Raw genomic sequence first — 24,304 nt, forward strand, 5'->3', positions numbered from 1 at the left:
TTGGAGCCATTAAAGATAAAGTTCAGAAGCGAGCTCAAGCGTGGAAAAGAAATCTCCTATCAGCAGGTGGAAGGCATGTTCTCATTAAAGCAGTTGGTGAAGCGATTCCGGTGTATACTCTTTCTTGCTTCCGATTACCAGATTCATTATTGGAGGAGATTCATCGGATCCTGATGCAATTCTGGTGGGGTCAAAAGGGTTCAGAGCGCAAGATGGCTTGGGTTAGCTGGGATATGATGTCGAGGCCTAAGAAAGAAGGAGGACTGGGTTTTAAAGACCTAAGAGCACATAATTTGGCACTGCTCAGAAAGCAATTTTGGAGGGTTACCATCAATCCAAATTCTCTACTGTCCAGAATGCTAAAAGGAAAATATTTTTGTTATGCAAACACACTCTCAGCGGATAAAGGATCACAACCTTCTTGGGGTTGGCAAAGTCTTTTAGAAGGAAGAAAAGTTGTGGAAAAAGGCATTACCTGGAGCATAGGATTGGGTTCTAATGTTCGTATATGGACAGACCCTTGGTTACCTCCCCCATACCCATTTATTCCTAGCTTCAGCAACAACATAGGTACAGAAGTCTACTGGGTCAAGGATTTACTTACGGTGGATCGGCAATGGAAGAAAGAGCAGATAGAAGAAATTTTTTCTCCGGAGACAGCAACTCGTATCCTCTCTATTCCGGTGAATGCTGATGGTGTAGACAAGCTACAGTGGATCTGGAACAAAAGATAGCAATATGATGTCTCTACTGGGTATACAATCGCCTACAATTTCTATCATGTTCCGATAGCACAACTTTCCCCTTTGATGCAAAATCAATTAATTTGGAAGCAGATTTGGGGATTAAAGATTCAAACTAAGCTACAGATATTTCTATGGAGGGCTATTCATGAAAGGTTACCTGTGATGCATGTCATCCACCGCAGATTTGAAAACACCTTGCCCCTGTGCCTAAGATGCAGAGTGGAAGATGAAACAATCACCCACTGCCTCCATCGCTGTGGCCCTGTAGCAGCAACCTGGAACGCCCTCTTCCCTGCTGAGACTGTTGCTCAAAATGGGTCTCCTGATTTCGCGACGTGGTGGATGCGGGTCATCAGCAAAAGCCAGGGCACCGAGACACTTGTTCGAATTGCGATTATCTGCTGGGAACTCTGGAAAGCTCGGAATAGAGAAGTGTTTGAAGGGAAGAAGATGACGGTGGAGGAGATAACTGAGGTAGTAGCTCGGTACCGTTGAGTTGTTACTAAGGGTTCAATACATTTCCTAATGTTTCGTTCCTCTTCGCAATAGCCATCTGTTTTTGCTATGTTATCTTTAGTGGGAATTCCCAATTGCTATGTGTATGTCCCTTTTTAAACAATATTGTTTTTTTTTCTGAAAAAATAAAAGTTAACTTACCTTTGAAAAAAAAAAATATATTTAAACATCTGCACTTCATAGAAGAAGATAATATGTATGCTTTCTTAAGAAGATCTTAATATCTCCTCTCGTTCCCAAGTATAAATTACCAATTTTTTAGTGCCTTGTAATTGTATACCTCTTCAAAATATATTAAGCATTCTAAATAATTGTGTTAATATTTAACAATTATACTAAATATATACTCAAAACCAACCATTAAATTAATTATTCGTATAAATTATATATTAATAATAAATTAAATTACATATATATTTATATACAAATATATAATAATTAATTTTTTGTGTGCACATAATATTTTTAATATTTAATGCATCCTATTCTTAAGCTCCTTCAACAACCATAAATTAGAGAGTAACTATTGAAACTCAACACAAAAATATCAATTATGAACACTTCTCTTTGGACTTCTTAATTTGAAATGGAGATGGATCGTGTTGAGGGCAGTGTACTCATGGAGTCATGGTATGCCGATATGTCCAAAGTTTAGTCAAGATAACTGAACAACAAGCATTGCACCGTATTCAACAGGAAAACAAGGCAGCTTAATGAAATGTTCATGTTATTAGGGGTGTGTTTGACAAATGTATTGGGAGGAAAGAAGCACATTTGAGCTTTTTAAAAGTAACTATTATCTTTACAATAATTTTTTGTAGTTCTTCTTATTTTTTTATAGTTATTCGTTCTAATTTTTTTTATTAAAATAGTTCAGATTTGTTTTAATCACTAACAAATTAAATATTCTATTTTTATTATTATTTTTTTATTCATTTTCATATTTTAATTTTTATATTTTGTATTGTATTTATATTTTTTTATTATATTTTTATTAATATGATAAATGTTTTTATATTATTTGTGTAATATTTTAATTTCTCATGTTATGTTTTTATGAGTTTTTTATCATTTATTATACTATTTTTTATATGTATATTTTTTATGAAATCTTTTTTATTTTTGTTTGGCTTTGTTCATATAATTTTTTATTTATTTTATCGTATTTCTTTTATTCATATAACAAATGTTGTTGACTTTTTTTATGGTATTTTTATTATTTTTTGTTCATATGAATTTTTTTTATCCTTTACTGTATTGCATTGCATTGTATTTATGTTGTATAAGAAAATTTTTTATTTTTTTATTTGATTTTATTCATACGAATTTTATTTACTTTTTATTGTATTTTTTTTGTTCATATGATATTTGTTGTTGATTTTATGGAATTTTTATTATTTTTTATCTGTATGATTTTTTTCTATTCTTTGATGTACTCTATTTTTTTATATTAATTTTTTTATTTTTTATTCTTGACTTTGTAAAATTTGTAATTGTAATTATTATATACTATGTTTATTATCAAAATTTTGTATAATATAAATTATGATCCTATAAAAAAAAGATAAAATAAATAAAAAATTAACTATATGTAACAATAAAGTCATAAATAATAAAAATTTATAGTCCAAAATAATACTAAATTAAAGAATACTAACAGTACTAGAAAAATTATAAAATATTTTTTTTGTTTGACATTATACAATTTATAGTACTCGCTTTCATATTTTTATTTTTTATTGTATTTATTTTATTTATATGATAAATATTTTTAATATTATTTTTATTAGTGTTCTGATTTTGCATATATATAAAAAAATTATTTAAATTAATATCTCTTTTAGTAATTTTTATCTAAAAGTGATTTTGAGTAGTATAATCCAAACAATATTTATTTTACTACAATCAATTTTGATATAAAAATTGCCAAACATAAATCACGTTAACCCAAACTTACTTTTCATCAAAATTAATTTTATACAAACTCCCATTTGTAAATTGTAATCCAAACACACACTAAATTTACCTCACTTCGAAGGAATCAATTTAAAATGATTGAGGTTGTATTCATTCTATTAGATAATAAAAATAGGGCCATGCTATACATACATGCAAATAACGCATACAACCCTTACAAGTTGGCCCAACCCAGGTTTAATCCACGCGCACTCCCTCCCTTTGAATGGAGCGTCAATTCCAGGCACGTCACTCAAATGGTTACGCTTCGAAAAAGCCGCTCGTTATGGCTCACTCTTCCTCTTCTCCTTCAAAGATAACACAAATCTTCAAGTTTCGAGCAACATTCTAAACTGAAGAGACATTCGAACTCATCGCGAATATTAGCAGAAACCATCAACAAAATATTATTCAAGGTACGTTACTGTTTTACTCATCTTGTACATTTTTCACATTTTTGTTTCTGATTTCGAAATCGAAGAACTAGGTTTTACTGTTCTTCTATGTTCTTCTAGGTTTTACTGATCTTCTTGTTCTAAATCTCATATCACTTTTTTACTGTTCTTCTTATTCTAGGTTTTACTCTTCTTGTAAGTTCCTCTAGGTTTTACTGTTCTTCAAAGTGGTTCTAGGTTTTACTGTTCTTCTTGTTCTAGTTCTTCTCATAACTAATTTTTCGTTGTATATTGCTTAATTTCTTGGGTGTATATGGAGTAATTTGTATGGGCGTATATGGTTGATTGTTGGGTGTATATGGCATAATGTGTTGGGTGTATATGGTTGATTGTTGGGTGTATATTCCTGAACCCATATCATGTAATATAATCAACTGTTGTAACTGTTCTAATATTGCTTGTCCTTGGGTGTATATTGCTTGACATTGTAATATTGCTAGACCTTGTATATTTATCCATGTTTCAGTGAATTGAACATAATTTTGAACTGATCTAATTAAATACTTATGAAATCGGTTTGGGTGTATGTGCCTCATCTAAGTTTTTACCGTTCATCTTGTTCTAGCTTTTACTGTTCTTCTTATTCTAGTTTTTCTCCTAACTGATTTTTGTGTGTATATTGAGTAATTTGTTGGGTGTATATGGCGTAATGTGTTGGGTGTATATGACATAATTTGTTGGGTGTATATTTCTGAACTCATATAATTTAATATAGTCAACTGTTGCAAATGTTCTAATACTGCTTGTCCTTGGGTGTATATTGCTTGACATTGTAATATTACTTGAGCTTGTATATTTATCGATGTTTGAGTCAATTGAACATCATTATGAACTGATCTCATTAAATACTTATGAAATCAGTTTGCGTGTATGTGGTTGATCTATGGGTGTATCTGACTGATATCTATAGGTGTATTTTTTATTGCAGTAAAAATGGAAGGCAAAAACCAAGCTGAAAAAAATGTAAGAACAAATATATGTCTTCGATCAAATCAGTTTTTCATAATAGAAATATATCTAACTCTAATTTTGCTTTGTTTACAGCAAACCAAGGACCTAAAGTGTGTGGTACACGAAATTGTGTATGCCAATATTAATGGACTATTTAACACAAATTCGCACAACTAACCAGCAAGTGCACTGGGTCGTCCAAGTAATACCTTACGTGAGTAAGGGTCGAATCCCACGGAGATTGTTGGCTTGAAGCAAGCTATGGTTATTTTATTATTCTTAGTCAGGATACCAATAGGGTTCTTTAGTTTCGTATTAAGTAAAAAGAGCATAAAATAAATAATTGTTACTTTAATAATGGAGAATATGTTGGAGTTTTGGAGATGCTTTGTCTTTCTCATTTAAGCTTTCCTCTTGTATTCCTCTTCCCACACGCAAGGCTCCTTCCATGGCAAGCTATATGTAGGGTGTCACCGTTGTCAATGGCTACTTCCCATCCTCTCAGTGAAAATGGTCCAAATGCTCTGTCACAGCACGACTAATCAGCTGTTGGTTCTCGATCATGTCGGAATAGAATCCATTGATTCTTTTGCGTTTGTCATCACGCCCAACACTCGCGAGTTTGAAGCTCGTCACAGTCATCCAATCCCAGAATCCTACTCGGAATACCACAGACAAGGTTTAGACTTTCCGGATTCTCATGAATGCCACCATCAATTCCAGCTTATACCACGAAGATTCTGATTAAGGAATCTAAGAGATACTCATTCAATCTGATGTAGAATGGAGGTGGTTGTCAAGCACACGTTCATGGATTGAGGAAGGTGATGAGTGTCACGGATCATCACCTTCTTCATAGTTAAGCGCGAATGAACATCTTAGATAAGAACAAGCGTGTTTGAATGGAAAACAGAAGTAATTGCATTAATTCATCGAGACGCTGTAGAGCTCCTCACCCCCAACAATGGACTTTAGAGACTCATGCCGTCAAAGAGTATATAATTCAGATCTGAAAATGTCATGAGATGCAAAATAAGTCTCTAAAAGTTGTTTAAATACTAAACTAGTAACCTAGGTTTACAAAAAATGAGTAAACTAAGATAATTGGTGAAAAAATCCACTTCTGGGGCCCACTTGGTGGGTACTGGGGCTGAGACTTAAGCCTCTCACGTGCTTGGGCTGTTTCTGGAGTTGAACGCCAGGTTGTAACATGTTTTGAGCGTTGAACTCCAACTTGTAACCTGTTTCTGGCGCTGGACGCCTGACTGCAACATGGAATTGGCGTTGAACGCCAGTTTACGTCGTCTATCTTCGCGCAAAGTATGGACTATTATATATTGCTGGAAAGTCCTGGATGTCTATTTTCCAACCCAATTGAGAGCGCGTCAATTGGATTTCTGTAGCTCCAAAAAATCCATTCTGAGTGCAGGGAGGTTAGGATCCAACAGCATCAGCAGTCCTTTTTCAGCCTAACTCAGATTTTTGCTCAGCTCCCTCAATTTCAGCCAGAAAATACCTGAAATCACAGAAAAACACACAAACTCATAGTAAAGTCCAGAAATATGATTTTTTCCTAAAAACTAATAATATTCTACTAAAAACTAATTAAAACATACTAAAATCTACATGAAATTACCCCCAAAAAGCGTATAAAATATCTGCTCATCAGTGTGCAACCCACCTGTTGAGTGAGAAATTCAGAAATATGAGTGAGGAGAAGAAAGAAATTGTTAGGGATTTAGGATTTGGTGGCTTGATGCACATCCCGCCGCTAAGGGTGCATCACCAAATATTAAAGGAGTTGGCTAACTCGTTTAAATTAGGAGAAAACAGACTCGAAACCGGCTACGGTTCGTTTAAAGTAAGACCAAAAACAATAGGGGCTGCGCTTGGCATCAACGCGTCAGGTAACTTGTTACAAACATAGGTGTATATGAGCCATATTGAGATGTATTTTAAATGATGTTTGGGTGTATTTCAAGTAATTTTCATACAATGTTGTTTCCCTTTTTGTAGGAGATCTACTTCCTCAGAAAGTCAATTATAAGAATCTTTCTGAAGACAACAAACAAATTTTTAGAAGATTCTAGGGGAAGACCTTCAAAAATTTGACAGATGAGATGATGGCTATTGGTGTTGATAATGAACAGGATCACCTCATGTTCAAGAGGATTTCCATCCTCTATATACAAATGGCGTTCCTGTTACCAACCACAATAAACAAAATCTCCCCTGTGCACCTGACACTAATTTTTAAGATGGACACAACAACAGAGCGGAACTGGGGGGCACATGTTCTGAATTTTATCATCAAGGGAATATCAGATTACAATCTGAAAAAGAAAAAGACAATTGACGACTGCATGTTTTCCCTTATGATAGCTTACTTCCATCTATCAAAAAATAAAGACAAGAAGGGGGAAGAAAGACCTCCAGAACCCTGGATTGCCAACTGGACTAGAGAGCAGTTGGTTGAAAGAATGAGGGCAGAAATGGAGGAACATATGGTAAGTGAACAAAATATCTTGGGTGTATTTTATTTACCTGAATGCTGTTGACTAACATTTCTAATATTTTAGGGAATTATAAAGATGGCGGAAACAAAGGAGAAAATAAAACAAATAAAGAAAGAAGAAAAAAAAAGAAAAAACCAAAAAAACAAAAAAGGGAAGGCAAGTTCATCATCATCATCTGAGAGTGAAACAACTGAAAGTGAAGACCATTCTACCTCTGAGTCTGAGACTGAAGAAGACTCAGAGGATCAAACAAGGAAACAACCCACCTGAAAAGCCAAAAAGTAAGTAACATAGTTGGGTATATTTTGTTTATTCAGCTGGGTGTATTTTGTGCATTCATTTGGGTGTATTTTGTGTCTTCATTTGGGTGTATTTTGTCCCTTTTAGTATATTTTTAAATAATGATTGTTTGCCTTCCAGAATGGAGTGCAAAAAAAGAAAGACAATTGATGCGGCAGAAATTGGTGAATTAAAAATTATTAAAATATATACGTTGCAAGTATAGTTCTTAACTCACCAGAAGTCCACTTAGAAAGGTGTCACAGGAATTTAAAATTAAAATACTGGGAGTATGAATCCCAGGTCGTCTCCCAACGAGTTGCAGAAAAGCGTGCTATTTTATTAATCAGATGTTTTCAAAAAGGTTTGAGTTGAGTAAACAGGAAATAAAATTGGAGAATTTGAATAATGTAAATAAAAGCCTTGACTGGGAGTTGGTTAGTTGGAAGCCCCGCTGTTGTTGGATTACTCTCTAGATTAATTGATAATTGAAGGTTATCCTGTTTAGTTATCTCTTACTAGGTAAGGGAAAGTCAAACAAGTTGGGATGCTATGCCCGTTCACAAGTTGCAACCCACTTAATTAAAAGGGGTTGGTGTTAGTGACTAGAGGGCAAGCCAACAATAACCCAATTATAATCTTTCTTTCAAGCCTTCCAACTCAAGGGTTCCTTTCAATCAACTCCCCATCAAGTTAGGGAACTACTCGCTCATTGTGAATGTAAAATTCATAACATATGAAAAGGAATTAAGGAAAGACATTGTAAATAAAAATAAAAAATAATCAATTAAAAATAAAAGTAATCCTTGTATTAAATAATCCTAAAAATATTCCAATGGTAAAATTAACAAAGCAAAGGACATGAAAGAGTAAAGCCAAGTAAAGAAAACGAACTAGAATGATGAAGTCTTGATGAGGTAATAACTCTTCTCAATATCTCAATGCAAAAAGTGGTAGAAAAATAAAATCCTAAGAACTATCAATATCTAGAGAGAAAAACCTAGAGGAGGAGTAAAAACTAGATCTAAAACTAAAACTGTGTAGAATGAATTGTTATCCCCGGTTTCTGCATGTTCTCTAGCTCTAATCTACTGTTCTGGGCCGAAAACTGGGTCAAAATAGGGCCCGGAATTGCCACCAGCGAATTCTGCAGATTATGCAGATCGCGCACGTCACGCGATCGCGTCATCCATGCGGACGCGTCATTCGCGTTTTTCCTTGCCATGCGTTCGCGTCGTCCACGCCTCCGCGTCACTTGTGCTTTTCCATTCCGCGCGGTCGCATAAGCCACGCGGCCGCGTCACTGCGATTTCTCCTCTTTCGCGCGAACGCGTGAGCCATGCGGCTGCGTCACTTCTCGCTGGTTGTCTCCTCAATTTCTTGTGTTTCTTCCATTTTTTGCTAGCTTCCTTTCCACTCTCCAACTCATCCATGCCCTATAAAGCCTGAAACACTTAACACACAGATTACGGCATCGAATGGGATAAAGGAGAACTAAAATGCATAATTAAAAAGTCTCTAGGAAGCAGTTTTCAACCATGTAATAATTTCAGGAAGGAAATATAAATGCATGCTAAATTAATGAATAAGTGGGTAAGGATCATGATAAAATCACACAATTAAACACAATTTAAACCATAAAATAGTGGTTTATCAACAATTCAAGAGGATTCTTATTCAGAATCTGAATCGAATGATGAGTAATGTTCTGAAATTATTATTGCTTTCGTTTTGGTTTATTATCAAAATTTCATGTATTAACAGAGCATCTGTTATTAACTTTCAGAAGCGAAGAATCATCACCGGTAGAGAAGCAAAAAACAAAGAAAAAGACTAAGAGAACACCCCAAAAGTAAGCAATTCTTTAGATAGTATTTTCTGATCAATCTTATTTTTTGTTTCTGATTCATACTTGTTTTTTCCCCCAGGACACAATCAAAAAAGAAAAAGGTCGTTGTTGAGGATTCATCTCCTGAACAAGCTGAATACTATCATGGGTAGAGTACTTTGTAACCTATATTACCGTTTATCATCAAAATTATATTTGTTAACATGTTCTTTTATGCATGTACTGTCAGATCTGAAATTGGAACTCAAGAATTAGAAGAAATCTTAAACAATAAAAAATTTACTACACAGGGGCATGTCTTATTGGGGTGTATTTTTCCAATTTTAAGGTGTTTCCTTTGCTAATAATTGTTTCTGGTTTGCCAGGGAGAAAGAAGCTGACCTACGATCGACAGAAGGTCACTATATCTCGTCTGAAACGTAAGAACCTTTATTTGTTAAAATCTTGTGATCCTGCTTTAACAGTATGATCTTTTTACTGAATAATATCTACTCTATGTTTAGAATATTGGATGTAAACTTAGGAAGTGATGATCCTTTGTCTCAAGGACACACATATCAAAGTAGTGTAAACAAACCGGCAGAGAGCATGTAATATCTGTTTCTAATACCTGTTGCTTTTATCTTTTATTAACTTCTGCTTCTAATTCTGTACATATTTTTTTAGAAAAAAAGCTCTTTAATGTTTTATTCAAGAAAAAAAAGGCAGAAAAAAAAGCCAAAACTGGAACTATGTAAGTTCTCAAAAAAAAAAAAAAAGAAAACAAAGCCTGTCTTTCTTTTGAATGCTTCGGGTGTATTTCAGGATGAGTCTAGCTGAAGAGTCAGCCAACGAGCCAGCTGAAGAGAACATGATGGTTGTGCGGGTGGAGACACAGTCACAAACCGAAGCGCTTTCAATGTGAGTTTCTCAAGAAAATTTCAACCTTATAACCATTTTACTTTCGCGAGCTTTGTTAACCTTTTGTTTTTCTTCTTGTTTAGAGTTCCGATTCAAATTTATTTACCACTGTCCTAAACAACCACTGTGCCAGAAATTGAGCCAACCCTTGTGCTAGAAATTAATGAAGAAACTACAAAAAAGTAAGGAATAATCTTGGGGTGTATTTATTTTTTGTTTGGATGTATATTCTGTTTTCATTTGGGTGTATTTTTTGTTTTCGTTTGGGTGTATTTTTTGTATTTATTTGGGTGTATTGTCTGTATTTTCTGTATTTTCTGTATTCACTTGGGTGTGTTGTCTGTATTCGTTTGGGTGTATTTTTTGTATTTTCTGTAATCTAGGGTTGTATTTGTTCTATAACCCTGCAGCACTCCAGAACCACCGACAACAACTGAAGAAAGCACACCCCCGCTTCCACCAGCTCCATTTAAAGTGTAAATTCAGCAGATTAAAATTTTGTTTTCAATATCATTCATCTATTCTTACTCTTACAGTATGTTATATCTCATCACGCAGTAATTCAGCCCCAGAAGATGATGTTGCTGCACTTATGATGATGGCACGAACAGCATCGTACATTCCTAAAGAAGGTTTGATGCCATCATTCATCCTCGGCTTGACTGATTCAAGCCAAGAAGAGGCGGCAACGCAAGAGGGTACAACAACGTAAGAGGGGGAGAGGGCGAAAACTCCTGAAACGCCAAAACTAATAAAGCAGTTACGGGAGCTGGTGGAAAAAATTGCAGGCAGTGGGGTGAAAACAGAAGGTAAAACTCCACCTATTCATAAGCAAAGTGGTGAACAAAGTTTTGAAAATTTTGAAACTCCTGCGAGGACAAATGAAATGACTGCTGATATGAAAGAGAAATGCTACATCTAGGCCACACGTGTCAAAACATACGCAGATGGAAGTATTAATGAGTTTGACAACGTGTGCACACTCATTGCCCAAGATAAATATATTTTGTCAAAACTCCACTTCACATCTCTCAAAGCTAAAACACATATAGAAGCTGAGGTAATATTAGAATAACATTAATGATTTTATCATGAAAAGTAACTTCAATTTCGATTTAGGTAAAACTGATTTGGGCTTTTATTTCTAGATTGTCTCTGCCATGTGCCTCATCCTTAACCAGCAAAAGATTAAAAGGTTTCAGGAAGAAATATCTGTCTCCCCCCTGATATTGTGGTAAGTTCTACTTCAACAAATCTTGGGTGTATTTTCTGAATTCATTTCGGGGTATTTTATACATTCGTTTGGGTGTATTTTCTGAATTCATTTGGGGTTTTTTTTGCATTCGTTTGGGTGTATTTTCTACATTCATTTGGGTGTATTTTTTGAATTCATTTCGGTGTATTTTCTATATACGTTTGGGTGTATTCATTTGGTATTTCACAATTGTTGCAGAATATGGCCATTGCAAATCATCTAGAAGGGGTGGAGGACTACCCAATGTTTATACCCTTCTTGGACCTTAAAAAATTAGTATCGCATCCTTATGTAAGTTTTCATTTCTAAACTTCTTATTACCATTCTTTACTTATGTGCCAAATAAATTAAACACTGATCAATTTGGACATACTTCAGATTTTTGCGCCTATTTGCCATTCACAACATTGGTGGTTATGGGTGGCTGATACAAGAAAAAAAAATCTTTTGTACTGGACCCATTTCACACGACTTGTCCAGCCGGTGAAAGAAAGAACATAAATTTATTGGCTGTAAGTTGATTCTGTGTTCTGTATTTTAATATTTGGGTGTATTTTTGTTCAATATAAGGTGTAGATTTGTGCTCATCTATTTATATTCCTTTATTAAATTTATTCATATATTACTAATTTGTTTTGTGTTTTAAAGGACATATAATTTCAAGAATGAGAGTATATGGTGGTGGGGCACCTTTGAAGAAAGACGATAAAACAATTCATTCACTATACATTAACATCTCAGGCCAAAAGATAAGGTATAAATCTTTTAATCTGAAAATTAAAATTTTCTAGATGTAATTTGCTAATTTATTTCTTGTTTTTCAACTATGACTGTGTTATATATGTAATGAAGTGGCTTGAGATAATTCAACCCGAAAACATTAAAAGGGGGAAGTATGAGTGAGACAACTGGACCCAGGTAATTGTGTTTAAAAACTAAATAACTCTATATTACCTTACTAAGTTAACATAGTTGATTAAAACAAAAATTCTTTTAAACTTCAGGACGAGGTGGACCACTATAGAGTAGAATATGCTTCCCGGATTCTATTCTATGAAATGAATCAAGACAAAGCTGAAGCCATTAGGAGAAGTGATGCAATAAGACTGTCCAGGCCATCCTCATTGTTATTGAGTCCATTTTGTCAGATAAATTCTAATGATATTGACACTGATTAATGTAACTGTTATATACTCTTGTAAGAAATTGAACACATGCTGTAAATAAATTTGATCCAATTATAAGTAAATTTTTTCCATAATTAAACTCTTTCTGGTGTATTCAAAATGTCTGATTTACAGGTACTATAATCTGAAGGAAAACATCAAACCAAATATACACCCATAACCTGGCATTTTACACCAAAAGAATGTTGATTATACACCCAAACATCTATCCCCCTAATGATTTATCCCTAAAACCCTAAACCCCAAACCCAAAAAACCTAAACCCTAAACCATAAACCCTAAACACTAAACCTAAACCCTAAACCCTAAACCCTAAAACTCTAAACCCTAAACCCCTAAACCTTAAACTTCTAAACCCTAAACCCTAAAATGCTAAAACCTTAAACCCTAAACCCTAAAACCTAAAACCCTAAACCATAAACCCTAAAACCATAAACCCTAAACCCTAAAACCATAATCCCTAAATCCTAAACCATAAACCATAAACCCTAAAACATAAACCCTAAACCCTAAACACTAAACCCTAAAACCTAAACCCTAAACTACCCAACCTACTATACCCAAATCATTGATTTTTACACCCATAAGATCTCATTTTACACCCAAAAAAAGTTAAATATACACCAGACTTCTATCCCATGATGCTTTATTCCTAAACCCCTAAAATCCTAAACCACAAACCTTAAACCCTAAAACCATAAAATCCTAAACCCTAAAACCCTAAATCCTAAACCCTAAATCCTAAACCCTAAACCCTAAACCACCCAAATTATTGATTTTTACACCCATAAGATCTCATCTTACACCCAAGGAAAGTTAAATATACACCAGACTTCTATCCCCTAATGCTTTATCCCTAAACCCCTAAAATCCTAAATCCTAAACCCTAAACCCTAAGCCCCTAAACCCTTAAACCCATAAACCCTTAAACCCTTAAACCCTAAACTCTAAACCCTAAACCCTATACCATAATAAAAAAAACAAACAATAATTTATAACATAAACAGCAGATTTTGAAATATATATATATATAAACAATAATCTATATATATATATATGTATGTAAAATGTCAAACACAAGAAAGTTCAGAAATACACCCAAGAAAAACTATGGTTTACACCCATATTCTGTAACTATACACCCAAAAAACTATCCACTATTGCTGGTTCCCTGAACTGATAATTCATAACACGTCCTTGATATTGGCTGGAATTTGGATGCACCACTGATGCAGCATGAAAGAGGTTTAACTGGATATAATAAACTCAAATATTAGCAAAATATATTAACAAGGAAATTAAAATTAATCACCACAAGTTTAAAGAACATCACTTTTACCTCGTTTAGATCTTTTGTTTTCTTCTTCTTTGAGGCATTTGCAATCTGTTTGTCCAACTTTGAACCTAACCTATTTTTTGGACGTCCCCTTGTTCGAATCCTTGGAGGGCTTTGAAGCTCGTTAACGGATTCCAAGTTGGCGTCTTCGTGAGATAACGAACATGTCCCCTTCTTTTTGGCTTTCAATTCTTCCATCTCAACCATGACCTTATCGTATGCACGGTGCAGAATGGCAGTCAATTCCTCCGATTCTGATGCAAATTTGTAAATATTTTGCGAACAAAAAACCAATTTGTCAAACCTCTTGCTTCTTGGCTCCAACAATGGCTCATCGTGGCTGCTCTTGATGTGTGTGTGTCGCCTCTTTACCTTCTTGCTCCATCGGTCCAATATATATCTCGATGACACTTGGCTTACTCGTTCAAAGCTTAACACACTTAGTGCGTGACGGAACAATATTCCTCTTGACCCAAATAATAAGCATTGACATTTTACCTCAGCTGCTACTGAGTCGTAAGTAACAAAAAACTTGTTGAATATTGAGCTGGAAACTTGTTCTCCAACTTTGTATACTGAATAGCCTAGAGCGGAATTCGTTAATCTAGTGATGCAATTTGCCTTTCCTCTAAATTGTGCTTGGACTTCCCTAAACTTTTGATGAGTGTACACATCTTGAAACTGAGCTTCAATGGAGGATTTGGTTGCACACGGTATGACCGTATGACAATCTGCAGCATCTGATTCTCTCTCTGCTTGCTCCCTGCTTCCGAGACAATTATCGTATTGTTTGACAAATTGAATAAGCGAGCTGTTTCGGGTAATAAAATTGTTAAAAAATGAATGCATGCTCTTGCTCCTTTGTGTGCTTTTCATCCCTGCCCAGAAGTGGTGATCCAGATAGATTGAAACCCATATATGACGGTCTTCATAAAGATCTGCATAATATACCCAAAAACAGACTATAAATACACCCGACAAAACATGCAATTTACACCTCTGCTGCAGATTTTAAACAACATTACCTGACAGCTACTTGTTGTCCACAAGACCAAAATTCAACAGAAAATCATTCCAATTCCTATCAAATGAGTCTTTACTATGAGAGTTTCAAACAACTTGGCTCAATTCTTGTTCAATTTCAGCATGTCCCTTGTACCCATTTAATTTGCTTAGAATCTTCTTCGTGATGTGCCAAATACACCAACGGTGAATTGTTGTTGGCATACAAGCCTCTATAGCCCTTTTCATTGATGCGCATTGATCGGTGAGAAACCCTTTTGGAGCATTTTCCCCCATGCAACGAAGCCAACATTGAAATAACCATTTGAACGACTCAATTTCTTCGTTTTTCATCAAAGCGCATCCGAGAAGTATTGACTGACCATGGTGATTCACCCCAACAAAAGAACCACAAACCAGATTATACTTGAAACAAATTACGACATTGCAGAATGAAAATCATTACGTACACCCATATAATGAATTTATACACCCAAGTAACATCCAATATACACCTCTGCAGCAGATTCATAGAACAAAATTAATGTAGCAGCATAAACAATAACAGCATATTACCTGTTTGTATTGGAGGTAGTGTCAAATGAAATAACATCTCCGAAATACTCAAAGGCAACTCTGCTCCTTGCATCGGCCCAAAAAGCAAGCTTAATCGATTGATCGTTCTCGAGTTCGAGCTCAAAAAAGAAATTATGATTCTTCTCTTTCATTCTCAATAAATATTTTCCGAATTCCTTTGCATCTTCTTGTTCCGAAACATTCCACACTTCTCTTGTGATGTAATTCCTCACATCCTTTTCAATAAAATTTAACTCGCGGTGACCCCCAGCTGCGGCAACGAATGATTGAAATGTTTTGCTTGGTCTGATATCGGCCTCCTCGTTATTCTCTATTGTATGACGAATGGACATGCTTAGTTCCCTGTGCTGTTTGAGCATCTCTGCTTGAGTTGGACAGCATGGGTGTGAATGATACAGCACGACCTTCGAAATGATCCAAGCACTAACATCCTTTAATGTGTGTTTATAAATTCTTGCAGGACAATTAACACCAGCGGTGGGATTTGTCTTCTCGGTCGGAGATATTTTAAATTTCCATTTTCCCTCTCTGCTACATGTAATCAATTGATTCTTAATTTCGTTTCCCTTTTTATTTGTGCTCCGAACTCTTGTAGAAAAACCTACAGCCTTGGCATAGTCCTTGTTAAAATTTTGCAGCATCTTCAAGGTTTTTAAAAGTCATTCCAACCTTGGGAACAAGCTGCTCATCAACAACAAAGAGGGGCTGCAAAATACAACATGTTAAAAATAAGAAAATACTATAGAATTTCTGCACCTCATAAAAAAATAACAATCAAAGTAACATACACCCAAGGACTCCTGATATACACCCGAACGACAACAAGTTAATTAAAAATAATAAGAAAAACCATAAACTGTGAATACACCCAAACCTCCCTAAAAATACACCCAAAAAGTTCTGATATACACCTGAGCGTCTGCTATAAATTACAGATAATTAATCAAGACTAATACATTAGATTCAATTCACAGATTATGTTCACGCATTAATTTCACAATCTATGTTCACGAATTATTCAGCTAGACAATCATAATTAGCTGAAACTAAATCAAACCTCAGGAACTTCGTTCGATTCAAATTCAAAATTCACTTCGCCATGATTGAGCTGACAATCTGAGATTGAATCCACTTCAACGTGATTGAGCTGACAATCTGAGGTTGAATCATCCATTAACTTCAAAAGGACTTCAAAATTTGATTTCAGAAACCAGAAATTTGAAATAAAACGAAGCTAGTGTTACAGTTCGCAAAACTCAGGTGAATGACAAAGAACAAAGAAGTGATAAACGCAGAAGAAAGAAAGATCCAAAAGACCAGGGGAGAACACGAGAAGGAGAACGAAAAAACTTGGCAAGAGTTTCGAAGAAGGTAACGAAATCTTTTGAAGATTGGAAGAGAAATATTCGCACGTTAATTGATTTTGATTGAAACTAAATTCTGTTATATAACGCGTGACTTGTACGTAACAATTAGAGCGCGTTTAGGGTATTAATAAGGTTCAGCACTTGTAACACTTGTAAATGATAAATGCTTGTATGCTAAGATTAATCTATAAAAATATACTATTTCTCAGTAATTACAAAATTATCATTAATTTGTTTGAAGATATTATCTTTTTGTTGGGGTTTTAAGATATATAAAGATCAAATATTTCTTCTGCATTATTAATTTACTATAAATTTTCTTACCACAATTTATGGCTACTTTAAGATCATATTTTATTAACAAGAGAGATTTATGCCCACGATAAATAACTTTATTTCTGCACTTACAATTTTTAATTTTACATCAACTGGGGGAGAGAAATTGTCAAATAGGCAACAAAAATTTATTTATAACAATAAATTTCTTTTTACTTTTTCTCCTTTCCTTGTGTATTCATCTAGGATTTTAAAATCGATAGAATGGTAGGTAACTGATCAAGAGCTGACTGTTTCGGTGCAAGAAACTTCAGGCACCTCCTCCTCTAGGGCTTTTGCTCGCATAGCATTCATTATTTTGTACCTGCTTTGTTCCTGAGCTTTCCTCCGATTAGCTTCAAGCACAATTAGTAGAGCAGTAATGTCAGCAGGGCTCACTCCACCAACTCTGCTTGCCTGACCAATGGTTTGCGGCCTAACCTGAAATCATTGAAAGAACTTATTGAGACCATGGGGGAAAAATGATAACTTATACATAATGTCAAACTCTCAATGTAGGATGAATATCAGACTATCTTTGATAGCAAATTAACTAGTACTGTATGGATTGTTTGTTTCCGGTTTCCGGATAATCCCATGAATATCTGGTTTAATTATGAAAAATTTGTGGATTGCACTTGTGGATTCAAAGATGCATTTCAGTCTGCTCTGTTCTATCCAAACTGCTATATTGTCCAAATATATGTGCCACAAACCTTGGAAAGCTTTTCACGTGCTTCAATAGATAACGTTGTAATCATATGGTAATCCAAGTCTTCGGGAAGTTGTCTATGTTGTTGAGTAACCATCTGCAGGTAAATCCACACAACATGAGATTGACATTATGTACAAGCATCAAATGATTCCCGTAGTGAAGGACCACAAGCAAAGAAGCCCTGACTTTTCTTATTGATATGGATAAAACACAGACCTGTTGAAGCTGGCTTTGCTGACGCAAGATGAAACCTTCGTACTTAATATCGATCTCAACACATTCTTTCTCTATTCTAGATAACTCTATGTTACCAAAGCCATGCTCATCAAGAATTCCATAATGTATGTGTGGTTTCTTAAGAAGACTTTCCAATGTTGAAGAGTCCCTCACTGGCTGACCAGAGACTCGAGAAACTTCAGCAGCCAAGTCTCCCCCTGATGACATGATGATTGTAAGGGACTGCCATTAGAATTGATAATAAAAGAAGAGCTAAAATTTGTACTAACATTAGAATTGATTATTTATATGAAAATATCACCGGGTTTTTTTGCCAAGGGAAGAGATTCGGCCAATCCCATATATAGAAAGGGCTTTCCAGAGAGTGAATTTCCATGAAACAGAGTGCAGAAACAAACCTGAAATTCTGACACTTCTCAATCGCTTCTTTTCCTCAGAAATTCGAGCCTGTTTCTCCTGGTACAGTTTCCACCGTCTATCATCTATCAACCCAATTTCATGAGCCAAGGGGGTGAGACGGCTATCAGCATTATCAGATCTCAAGAGTAACCGATGCTCTGAGCGGCTAACATGAAATAAATAAGGTGTAATTGTTAAAAAAATAAAAGGGGATAAAATGTAATTGTTGAAAAATGAGAGACTGAATGAAACAGCATGCTTGTGTACATGAGCTGAAATGTTTAATGTACCTTGTTAACATGCGATAAGGTTCTCGCAGATCCTTGGTAACTAGGTCATCAATTAATGTTCCTATATAGCTGCTCTCTCTTTCAAGGACAATGAGTTGCTTACCATCTGCATATCTAGCCGCATTGATGCCAGAAATTATGCCCTAAAGTGAGAAGATGGTAAATTGTTAGCATAAAAAACCTAAATAGCCAAGAAGATTCTAACGAAATCCTCTTGCCTAATTTGCAATAAGCACAAAGACAAAACATTAGATATATATGCACAGGTAAACTTTAAGGGAATACCTGTGCTGCAGCTTCCTCATAGCCAGTAGTTCCATTTATCTGACCAGAGAAGAATAATCCTTGTATTTTCTTTGTCATAAGAGACCTAGCACATTGATGAGCAGGTAAATAATCATACTCTACAGCATATGCAGGCCTCAACATTGAACAGTTCTCAAGTCCAGGCAAAGTTCTGAGCAAAGGTAGTTGTAATCTCTCTGGCAAACCTGTTGAGAACCCCTAAAAGATTTATTATAAAAGAGAACAGAAAGGTTAATTGCATGAATATCAACATTGTAAGTAAGTTTTACGGTTTAGTTGACTACTATAAGTTCACAATTTAGAAAGCCCAACTCATGAAAAAAGCTAAAAGCTTTAAACATAACGATCATGTAGACATTATGCTCAAAAAGAGCAAATTAAAAATCACAAACCAACATTAGCAACAAAGCCTTATCCAAGATTCCAAAGACAAACAGTGCACTAAATATCCCTGCTATAAATAGAAATGCCAGCAAAATAAAAGGATATAAACCAAGATCATCTCCCTCACCAAAAAACTTCCCTAACCAGAAAAAAGCAACAAAAGACCATATACTAAATCACATAATTGTAATTTCCAACTCATCCAACTTCAGACATTATCCTTTGTTAAAAGAAAAAGTTCTTCCATCAATCTGCAACTCAAATCCATAACACATCCTTGTTTTATTAGACAAGACAATAGAATCCCATATTCATCCTTTTTCATATGTTGGTTTTATACAGTTGGTAAGGCTTCAAAACATGTAATAGTCGTATTTATTATAAACAAGGATACCAGAAAATTCAGATCACGCCCACACATTAGAGGGATGCTTCCACCAGTCCAGAATACTACAACACAAAAGCATCACTATCCCCTACAGTGGTAAACCAGGTAAATACATTTGTTATAATTACTTTTGCAACTTATTTTTGTTCCATTGCCAAAACTACATCAGTTTAATATTTAATTCATTAATCTTTGCCACACACTATTTTACTCAAATATCTTTCAGAATACAAATAAGAAAATAAATATCCATCTTACCTGCACATAGAGCTCAGGCACACTGCGACCCTCTGGTTCAAGAAATATTTGATGAGACTCTTTATCTTGGAACCTTACAATCTAGAGGTGAACGATATATTAAATCAGAATATAATATGGAACGCATATTTAAACATCGCTAACTCTGTAAATATAATACTGGTTAAGGAAAACAAGTTAATAACTGTTTTTTAGCAACTAGTATTGTTGAAACATACCTTATCTTCAATGGAAGGACAATATCTTGGTCCTTTAGCTTCAACCCATCCTCCATAAGTTGGTGTTTCATGTAAGTTATCTCTTATTATCTGGTGAGTTCTACCTGTAGTACGGGTTAGGTAGCAGCACATCTGTTCTCTTTCAATATGGACATCAGGATCAAAACTAAACCAGCTGACCTGCCAATTATGAACATAAACTGAGGTTTTCTTTTTCTTTTTAATTGCAGAGGAAACACTTGATTTGACCCAAAACTTCAATCTAATGAACATAAATATAGGATTAAATGGATAAACCTCTTTGTCTCCATGCTGAGGCTCTAAACCTGAGAAATCTACAGTACGAATGTCCACTCGGGCAGGGGTTCCGGTTTTCAGCCGATCAGTTTCAAAACCAAGACGCTGTAAGTTCTCAGTTAATCCATGAGAAGCAGACTCGCCAGCTCTTCCTGCAGGCATGGAAGTTCTACCAACCCAGATTTTGCCACTCATAAAAGTTCCTGTTGTGAGAACAACAGATGGAGCATAGAATTTCATCCCAAAAAATGTACAAACACCTTCCACATTATCATTTTTCCCAAGTAATATATCTGTGACCATAGCCTCTCTGATTGAAAGGTTTGGTGTGCTGCAAAAGATACAGTAAAGACAAATCAGCTAGGAAGTAACTTAAAAATAGCATTTGCATAGAGCATGTAAAAGAAAACACAACTGGCTACTGGAGTTGGAAAGCATCACCATGTAGAACCCTTACATGTCTTGTCCTTATTATTGTTGTTATCTTCATACTTGATTATAAAAATTATAAAAACGGACGATTGATAGAGCTAGAGAAATGTTGCTACTAATAATTATAATTTTCAAATGATATGTAACTGGCTATGCATAGATTTATTTTTAAAGCATTATAACTAAGATAATTATATTTTTTGAAAAAGGAAAATCCAACGTTAGAACTTTACTTAAAATTTTTAACCCTTTGAAACTTTGGTTCATGCTCTACCACTGATTGACTGTCATTAAACACAGGCAAAAGCTGTGTAGAAAAATGGATACAGGAAATGACACACTACACAGAAAATAAAATATATGGATGTGAACTTACCTTTCCACTACACTTTTCATTTGCATGGCATATTCCCTTTTATCAGTTTGAGCACGTAATGCACGAACTGCAGGTCCTCTGGATACATTAAGCACCCGCTTCTGCAAGTAACATCTGAACACAAGCAAATATGTGTATGAGCGAAGAAAACGCCAACTCTTCAAACTAGAATATATGCAAATGAAATTTACTATAAAACCATCACTGAGAGATAAAAGATAGCAGAGTTACTCATAAAGCAAAAGTAAATATCTTATATACTAATATATAAAAAACAGAAAAAGGAAGCATCAACTAGAAGTGAAAGAAACAAACTATATCTACTAACTTCTAATCTTATAAATAGTGATCACTGAAGAAAGAAGTAAAATCTTGTGAATTTTCAGCAGATTATTAGAATGACACAAGGATCTACAAGTAAAGCACAAAGATAATACAAGATTCAAACTGAGTAATGCTCTCCTTATGGACCCAAACTACTCCACCCTATTTAAAGCAATGAAGATGTCAACACTCTTACCTCTAAGCTCATATAACTTCAAAATCAGATAGGTAAGAGAATTTTGCAACTTCCCAGCAGACTCGGCAACTTATAATTGCCATTCATTATCTTTATTATGTCCTATCATCCTTTCATTATGACCTACAATGGTGGAATGCAGAACTTTAACAATCTTATTAAAAGATCAGGATTTTGGATTTGGAAAATTGGGTTCTTATCATATCATATGCTAAATAAGTAAATATTATAGCAATACAGTTGGGAAATCTTTACCTAATCTTTGTCCAGTATAAATAATAATACTTAATGGACCAACCCTCACTGAAATAACCAAAAGAAAAATGGCAGCTAATGTCTAAAGGAATCCCAGAAAGGAAATGAGGCAAGTAAAGCCAGTTACCATCTAATGATCATGACAATCTACATTCACAAAATCGAGGGAATTAAAGTATGGTAAAGAACTAGAAATGAACTTTCACAAGTCTCACACTTTACCTGTCAGCAATCTTCCCTATTTCACCACCTAGCGCATCCACTTCGTGAACCAATTGAGACTTCGCAGGTCCACCAACAGCTGGATTGCAAGGCTGCACCAAACTCAGCTCAGTTAGCAACTCGTCAAATCTTGGCATAGAGACAGAAGCACACATCATACACCATGCGCTTAACCAAATACACACAATACGCATAAGGTACAGCAAGTCAAAAGGCGAAGTTGTACCAGTTGAATTAAGTACATTGCAACATGAATATGTTAACAACTATAACATTGATTACAGATTAATTAATGATTGAAGCTAAGACAATACTAATAGTGGAAAGTAAACCTGCCAGGCAATACGGTCAATGTTGAGAGTAAGAAGAAGAGTTCTTGCACCCAAACGCGCAGAGGCAAGTGCGGCTTCACAACCTGCGTGCCCTCCTCCAACCACAATCACATCATATTTTTCATCAGCTGTTCCAATTCCATCGTAATTCACCTCTGCAAATTCCTCAAACAACCAAACACACCGAATTTTCAAAAACACTGACACCAAAGAAGCACGAAATTTGGGGGAAAAGAAGAAGAAACAGTGGTATGTACCTCCGGAAGTGGAAGCAGCTGCGACAGTTGAGAAGCGCCGGAAGAAAGCGGGGGCGGAGGAGGAGTTCGGGCGGCGTAATTTGTGGTGGAACGTGACGTGGTGAGGGTTCAGAAGAGTGTCAGAAGAAGGGGACGTAGAGAATAGTTTTTTGGAGAAGCTTTGGCCAAAACGACAGAGATGGAGGGTGAACAGCGTCGTCGTCGTCGCCATTACAGATAGTACGGTTATGGCATTGACTTCCCGATTATAGTTTCTTCAAAACGGTTTTGGTAACTTACGTCGTTGTGCTCCTTCAATGCCGTTTCATCGTTATCTGGTGCTGCTGCAGCTGCCTCATCGAACCTCATCCCATTCTAGCGAAGCCGATCAACATTGTGGGACAAGCCCAAACTTCTTATTGGGCTTCCAACAAAATGTTTTGTAAAAATATGAAACAAGTAGTAGCTAGGTTAGTGTGTGAGTGTGTATGTATGAACAAAAAAGACAAAAAAACACTGAAGCACTTTCCATGATTAAAAAAGAAAATCCAGGTTTATACCAAAAAAAAAAAAAAGAAAATCCAGGTAACCAAGTTAGATTGGTCTAATGGTTAACTCACTAATCCGCTTAAACAAGTATCGGGAGTTCGAATCAACCGTTACAAGGGGTGGCTATGTCTGTGGAGGACACTCCCGTTCTCATGAACCACAAGGTGAGCTTGGAGAGGACCCATGAAGATAGCTAAGAAGGTAAGGAAAGCAGGGGAGGGGCAAGGCTTCTCAGAAAATGTAACTGTTAGAAAGGTAAGAAAGAACAATAGAAAAAAGTTTTGAGTGTATTCAAGTTGTTAGAATGGTACAATATAGAGAGGTATTTATATGTGTTAAGAGAATCAAAATAATAAATATGTAATATCTTATAATAAATATTTAGATATATTAAATAATTCTAATAAATATTAATTGATCCTAATATATTCTAATAATATCCCTCAAAGCTGGAAAGGAAGATTAGATGGTGGAAGAAGAAGGAGGAGCTGTGAATGAAAGAGTAACCAGAAGAACTTTTAGTGAAAAGATGGAGGAGGATGGAAGAGCAACAACAAGAGATAAATGAGGCTGCCATGAAGAACCTTAGACATCCATGGTGAGACACGCTTTAATCGTTAAGCTGGTGGGAAGGAATATTTTTCTACCAATTCTAACTAGAAG

The 24,304-nt window shown here is 35.3% G+C and overlaps 1 protein-coding gene across 1 annotated transcript; it reads right to left on the reverse strand.

Annotated features, from left to right (window-relative positions):
* Positions 1-17,271: 17,271 nt before the first annotated feature.
* On the reverse strand, positions 17,272-23,457 carry LOC130965324 (uncharacterized). The gene is made up of 13 exons (XM_057890090.1): positions 23,114-23,457; positions 22,857-23,011; positions 22,525-22,616; positions 21,528-21,641; positions 20,720-21,050; positions 20,423-20,602; positions 20,205-20,285; positions 19,154-19,372; positions 18,869-19,011; positions 18,578-18,744; positions 18,159-18,376; positions 17,944-18,036; positions 17,272-17,668 (listed from the first exon to the last, which is right to left on the reverse strand). Exons 1-13 carry the CDS (start codon positions 23,322-23,324, stop codon positions 17,468-17,470), a joined length of 2,205 nt encoding a protein of 734 aa, XP_057746073.1. The 5' UTR covers positions 23,325-23,457; the 3' UTR covers positions 17,272-17,467.
* Positions 23,458-24,304: the final 847 nt, after the last annotated feature.

Source organism: Arachis stenosperma, chromosome 3, assembly GCF_014773155.1.
Source record: "Arachis stenosperma cultivar V10309 chromosome 3, arast.V10309.gnm1.PFL2, whole genome shotgun sequence".
NCBI lineage: Eukaryota > Viridiplantae > Streptophyta > Magnoliopsida > Fabales > Fabaceae > Arachis > Arachis stenosperma.